This window comes from Zea mays, chromosome 5, assembly GCF_902167145.1.
Source record: "Zea mays cultivar B73 chromosome 5, Zm-B73-REFERENCE-NAM-5.0, whole genome shotgun sequence".
Taxonomy (NCBI): domain Eukaryota; kingdom Viridiplantae; phylum Streptophyta; class Magnoliopsida; order Poales; family Poaceae; genus Zea; species Zea mays.
In genome coordinates, this window is record NC_050100.1 from 87153200 (window position 1) to 87159788 (window position 6589).

The following is a 6589-nucleotide window of genomic DNA, read 5'->3' on the forward strand; positions in this document are numbered from 1 at the left end:
TGTGACCTAAGATTGCATGTGTGTAACGTCGCATTCCTCCCCTTTTATAGCTGAAGGGGGGCATGCACAAAGGGACTGGGCCCCGACATGTGGGCCTAGGGACATAAAGAATATAGTGCTTGGAGCCTACTAATGTATGTTGCCGAGACAATCTTCTTGTGCCCTGGCGGCCGAGTTCTGCGTATCCTTGGCGTGAAGGGGAAGCTTTTTGTGGAAGAGAAGATGGGTGCAATGCTCCGCTCGGAACTGGTCAGGCGCGCCGTCTGCTGGATGACCCTGACGCCGTCTGCCAACGGATTGGACAAGGCGCATTTAATGTCGAGAGGGCTTGTCGCCTGTCAGTGTGGTGGCAGGCGGCGCGTCCTTTCCGCAATAAATGATGAGGTCGAACAGCTGCATGGGCCTTACGTCAGGATCGGCCCATTGGCTTATGTCACGGGCCTCAAGCCAAGCGGCAGCAGCGGGGCTCCGCCTAGGCAGGAAGTCCCACCCGAGAGATGGACAAGTGTGGGCACCGGACCTCTATTCGTGCCGGGGTCTTCCAGGTCTCGGAGCCCTGCCAGGGCCCGGTCCCTACTCTGAGGGACCTGGGGCTTACCCGAGGGACCCGGCATGCCCTCTTGGGAGTTCCGGACCCGTTAGTACAGGGGTCCGGCGTCCTTCTGCGGAGGTCCGGACCTATCGATGCACCTTGGGGAGTCTTATCTTTCCTTGCCACGTGGTGCTCCCAACCCTGCCCATGCAGTGGGGTCAGGTGTTGCTTCCCGTGCGACTCGGAGACGTCGCACGGGTGCGGCCTCTTCATACTGCAGAACGGGGTACCCCTGTCTCAAGGTACCGACACACGTGTTAGTGGACCGTTACCTCATAAATAGATCATGAGAAACCACTCAAGTCCAACACGACAGGAAACCACAGCGTATAGTACCATCTCAATAGTTGTAGGAGGACGAGCGACCAAATGAGCTATAGAAAAGGCCGGAGTTGTTTTCAACTCATAACTTTCTAGACCTTTTGACTAAAATGAAGTGTAATATTTATTCTTGTGTGTCATCACACTTAGTGCTGGGAATATGGGTTAGTCATTAGTCTTTTTAGGCTAGTACGAGCACGGTCCAAAAAAGAGCCAAAAGCACGGCCCGACACGAAATAATATGGACCGGGCTAGCACGACCCGCCAAAGGCGTGCCTGGGCCGAGCCTTAAATTCCGGCCCATCGGCCCCAGCACGGCACACACGCTTTGGGTCAGACTTGGTTCGACACGGTCAAATGAAGCCCATATTGTTTAATTTTTTTAATTTAGTAAGGTATAGATTTAATGTGGTTATAATATTTGGATGTTATGTGATCAAATGCTATTCAGATTGTTTAATATATTTAATTTAATAAGCTATGTACTTTATGTTGTTGTAATATTTGGATTTTATATGTTTCGAATATTTGAGTTAGGCTTGGACTGACACGACCCAACGAATACACAACTTATTTTAAGGTCGGATTGAGCCACTATTTGTATACTTTGTGCTGACAAAGCATGATCTAAAAGTTTTTTAGACCTTGACCCAAAACTATTTGACCCAAAGCACGATGAGCTTAGACTCGGACCGACCGGACCCGATCCAAATATATCCCAGCACTAATCACAATGTACGAGCATTGTATTAGTTACATGTAAGAAGGGAGTATATACCGGCCTCTCACTAAGTCACTAGGCTATGGGGAGAGCACAGCCCAGCCGAGGTCTGTCGGTCGGAGGCTCGGAGCTCTACGGCCTACTATGGCTATAGTTGTCTCGTTTTAATCTCGCTCGAACACCTCGTCCGCCGCCCGCGCTCTAGTGGTGTACTGGTGTCTTCCCTCCCCCGTCTGTAGCCTTGGGCCTGATTGCCTTCTTCCCCGGCTCCTTTCTAAACCCATCGAAGATGGATTGAAAGAGAAGAGAGGAGAGGAGAAAAGTTAAGCGTTGGAACACTCAAGTCTAGTAGTATATAACATTTCTCTAAAAAAAACTGGCATGCGTGAGCGGCCTCACAGTTAAAAGATAAAGTGTTACCGCTGACGAGAAGTAACAGTGGCTAGGCAGGCCGGCCACACACACGCCAGCAGTCCAGCACTTGGCCACTACTTACTCTCCTTCTATATATGTCTCTCCTTCTGCCCCTCCTGACTTTGCCTTTCAAGCAAGCGCCTCACAAGGTATGCACACATAGCTTAGCCCTCTCTCTCTCTCTCTCTCTAGCTACCTCCATCATCTCCATCTCTACTCCTCTGATTATTTCAAGAAAAAAAGGTAGCCTTTTCCAGTTCTTCATCCATGGCAATGCGATTAGATAGTTTTTCTACTTCGGATCGTGTGCCCTTTTATTAGGTTTCCTTTATGTGACTGGTAGTGCTAGGTTCATTTCGAGCTCATGCGCATATATGCCCCATGCTAACAATAATTCCAATCAAGATTCAAGTTGTCCACCCACTAGCGCCGTTAACCCTTTGTTTGTTTTGTTTGCTTCACTACTCCTCGATCATGTAGGAAAAGATCTCCTAGCAGCTAGCCAGCTACAGCCTACAGCAAGAGATCGGCGCGTTGATTGCTTGGATCGACCGACCGGCCGGGGTGGTCGCCATGGGACGCGGGAAGATCGAGATCAAGCGGATCGAGAACTCGACGAACCGGCAGGTCACCTTCTCCAAGCGCCGGGGCGGGCTGCTCAAGAAGGCCAACGAGCTCGCCGTGCTGTGCGACGCGCGCGTCGGCGTCGTCATCTTCTCCAGCACCGGCAAGATGTTCGAGTACTGCAGCCCTGCCTGCAGGTTGGTTACGCTAGCTAGGCGCTAGCTTCAACTGATGGCTCATGATCCTGCTTCTGTTCGATCTGCGTTCTGCCCGGCCAGTCCCCATCGACCAGATCTTATATTATCAGTGTTGCTAGCTCGCTCATGCGTGCATGATTCTTGATCTTGATCCCGATGAAACTGCCGATCGATCCGTGTCTTCTTTGTCCTTTTGTTTCCCCAGGCTTCTCTTCTACCTTGTTTTAGGGCTTTGCAGAAACAATCAGTTACTGACCTTTTGGATTTTTTCCCTTGTTTTTTCTGGCTCAAGGGTTCACTAGGGCAAGATTGGAAACTTAAACCCCTTCGGGATTCCGGAGATTGAGGAGAAAACTAAACTAATTTTTCCCTTGATCCCGAAAATCCGGAGGGGATATATGTTTTCAAACTAGTGCGCAAATCGATTCTAGCATGGTTTTCCCTTTTTTTTTCTTTAGTGCTTAGTATGTACAAAATAAATCCCCAAATCTTCTTTGCTGAGTTGCAAAGAATCCGTGGCCGAAATAGGCACAGGTTTAGTTATTAGACTGACGACGATGCATCATGCATCCCCTTCTGTTGGTTGTAGTTTCTTGAGAAGTACTTGTGCACTTGCACCCCCCCCCCCCCCCCCCCCCCCCCCCCCCCCCCCCCCCCCCCCTGAGCTCTTCTTTTAAGTTTTAACCGAGAATAATTTGGGGATAAAAAATAAAGATCTGCACGCATCATGATCCTATGTCCTTAAGTAGCAATAATCTAGGAAACTATTCCAGTTACATTATGAGTGAAGTACAGTGGATTATCAACATGGTATTGCAAACATATACCGGCACTGAGAAACTCTAGTTTCTTGGCTTGTGAAATAATAAAGTAGCCTATGGAATCCAACATCTTTCTAAGCCATAAAAACCTGAAATCCCAGATTGCTCAATCACAAAATTCCTCAATCGAGTAATTTTCGATCCTCTGTATATATCTTAGAGAGAGATTCATTTACTCTAGCTTAGAAGAGCCACAGGCCGGTGCTTAGCGATGATGATAAGAGTTGTACTAATCTCTGACGTGTGTGCATGTGGATGCATGTGTCTGTTATGATGTCCGGCAAATTCAGCTTGAGGGAGCTTATTGAGCAGTATCAGCATGCTACCAACAGCCACTTCGAGGAGATAAACCATGATCAGGTGCATGCAACACTGGCTTGAGCACAGATAAATTTAATTAACTGCCGTTTATATATATTTATGTATATATACGCATGCATAATAGTGTACGCTCGCATGCTAAGTGTCAGTCTCGGCGGAGTTTGTGCAGCAAATACTGCTGGAGATGACAAGGATGAAGAACGAGATGGAGAAGCTGGAGACGGGCATCAGGAGGTACACCGGCGACGACCTCTCCTCCCTCACCCTCGACGACGTCAGCGACCTCGAGCAGCAACTCGAGTACTCCGTCTCCAAAGTCCGTGCAAGGAAGGTACATTGCTTGCTATATATAATAGTCCTAGTCCAACTCTTGCAGTTATTACCTGTATTGTGCTGCATTATCAGGAGCTTATTAGAACAGCAATGGCATCTAATGTCGTCTGGTTCCTGTACTACTCTTGCAGCATCAGCTCCTGAACCAACAGCTTGACAACCTACGTCGCAAGGTACGCATGGAACTGCTGACAATCCAAAGCAATAGACGCGTGCACGATGCCACGATCTTGTGGTTCTGAACACAACTGACCAATGGCTGACAGGAACAAATCTTGGAAGACCAGAACACCTTCCTGTACCGCATGGTAATACATACATACATACTCAAAAAAAAATGTTAAATATTCAAGCTTGGCTGCTGCTCTTCTCGATCTATACAAGCACATGCATGATGCATGAACCATGATCGACGTGTACGCTTGGGCCTTACTGATTTCTTCGTCATCAGATCAACGAGAACCAGCAGGCCGCGTTGACCGGCGAGGTGAAGCTGGGGGAGATGGCGCCGCTGGCGATGCTGCAGCCACCGCCGGCGTTCGCGCACTCGGCCACCGCCTACTACGGCGGGGAGTCGTCGTCGTCGGGCACGGCGCTGCAGCTGATGTCGGCGGCGCCGCAGCTGCACGCCGACGACCTCGGGTTCCGGCTACAGCCGACGCAGCCCAACCTGCAGGACCCGGCGGCGCCGTGCGGCGGCCTCCATGGCCACGGCCTGCAGCTGTGGTAAGCTAGCCCCAGCCAGACATGTGCACACATCTGATCTCACTCATCAGGTGTGTATACTTGTTTACAACTATATATATACACGTACGCATACATATATAGTTTATTATATTCTGTGCGCGCGTGTCAGGAGTTTTAATCCTATATATAATTAAATCTCGCTGATAATTAAGCTTTTCTTTGCTGCAGATTAACTGCGATCAATTGGGAGGACTGTCACATGCTCTGCATCGAAGAGGGACTATTGGAGCACACACGCAGTTTCATGGTCGCAAAGCCCGTCATGCATAATTTCGATCATATGTTAGTTTGTCATCTGAATAGTTTTATATATGCATGCAATGCAATCAATTCTCTGGATAATAATTCAACTATTGTTATGTATCTAATTAAGATAGGTTCGTAGACTACTCCTCTCCATCATCATATCCGCGTGCAATTGTGGTAACAATAGCTAAGCACTAATCTAGTATTTAATCACATCATACTATTTGCGGATATATAAGCTTAATCATTCGGATGTGTCTAGATATGTGCTAATGGTGAGCTAGTGATCTGTGCATGCATGTGTGCCGTGTAATATAATCTTGAACAAATCTACGGGAAATTAGCATGCATCCCGGTCGGCTGAACTTCAATATTTTGGAAGCCCGGCCCTCACGTAAGTGAGGAAAAACAAGTCTCACGTTGCCACCTCTCATCAGGCTATGTCCAGCAGATATATAGTCGTATAAAATACTGATAACATTATTTACAGAGTGGAGTGTACGGAGTTTCTATAACATCAACTAGTAATTTATGTTGAAATTCTTGCTTTCTCGTATGCTTATATATAAACATTAAAATTTACTAGAGAACACCTCCAAAACAAGTTCAAAACACAAAACGATTCAAAATCTGAAAAAGTTGGCCTACGTGAGTTTCAAAGTCGGTTAGGTCTTTTTTTTTCCCAGTAACAGGGTACCTGACCTTGGCCGGATTTGATCGGCTAAGTCAACATTGGGCACTCGGCCTAGCCGGGTTTAGAGGTTGTCTGCCTCGCTTAGCTTAGGCCATCTCCAACAGGCCATGTAATATACCATGTAAAGTATTGTTTTATATTATAGATTATACTGCTTATAACTGGAGTTTGAAATAAAGAGTAAGATAAGGAGTAGGATAGAGAGTCTGCCGAAGATAGTCTCTTAGAGCATCTACAGCGGAGTGTGTATATGGATATGTACAAAATATTGTTTTGCACTATAAATTATATATAATGTTTACAGAGTAGAGTTTGAGATGGTGAGTAATACATGAGTGAGAAATGGAAGCTGCTAGAGAGCCTTAGGCACAACATGGCCATATCTTTCTCCCTTTTTGCTTTGTGCTCTGAATCGTATTAAGCCAGATATTTTGTAGCACGTCTGTTGGTGTTTCATACCTCGCTCCGACAAGTAAATTTATTGTTTGCATGGAGGACGCAAGATTTATACTGGTTCAGACAGAACGTCCCTACATCCAGTCATCGGTGGCTTGCGCTACCGGCACCATTGATGATCAAACTCGTAGTAGGGATTACAAGCAGACACCCCTCTCTCGT

General features: G+C 47.2%; 1 protein-coding gene across 9 annotated transcripts; it reads left to right on the forward strand.

Moving 5' to 3' along the window:
* Positions 1-2090: 2090 nt before the first annotated feature.
* Positions 2091-5524, forward strand: LOC542013 (zea may MADS17). 9 transcript variants are annotated; one of them, XM_035958847.1, is made up of 8 exons: positions 2091-2197; positions 2529-2809; positions 3921-3990; positions 4121-4282; positions 4416-4457; positions 4572-4592; positions 4736-5060; positions 5200-5524. In XM_035958847.1, the coding sequence occupies exons 2-7, from the start codon at positions 2622-2624 to the stop codon at positions 5012-5014; spliced, it is 762 nt and encodes a 253-aa protein (XP_035814740.1). In that variant the 5' UTR covers positions 2091-2197; positions 2529-2621; the 3' UTR covers positions 5015-5060; positions 5200-5524.
* The last annotated feature ends 1065 nt before the right edge of the window (positions 5525-6589 follow it).

Coding starts and splice junctions, on each gene's coding strand:
- LOC542013 (XM_020537571.1), top strand. CDS start 2,622: ATGGGACGCGGGAAGATCGAGATCAAGCGGATCGAGAACTCGACGAAC. Junction 4,283..4,415: donor CCAAAGTCCGTGCAAGGAAG/GTACATTGCTTG, acceptor CTACTCTTGCAG/CATCAGCTCCTGAACCAACA. Junction 4,593..4,735: donor ACACCTTCCTGTACCGCATG/GTAATACATACA, acceptor CTTCGTCATCAG/ATCAACGAGAACCAGCAGGC.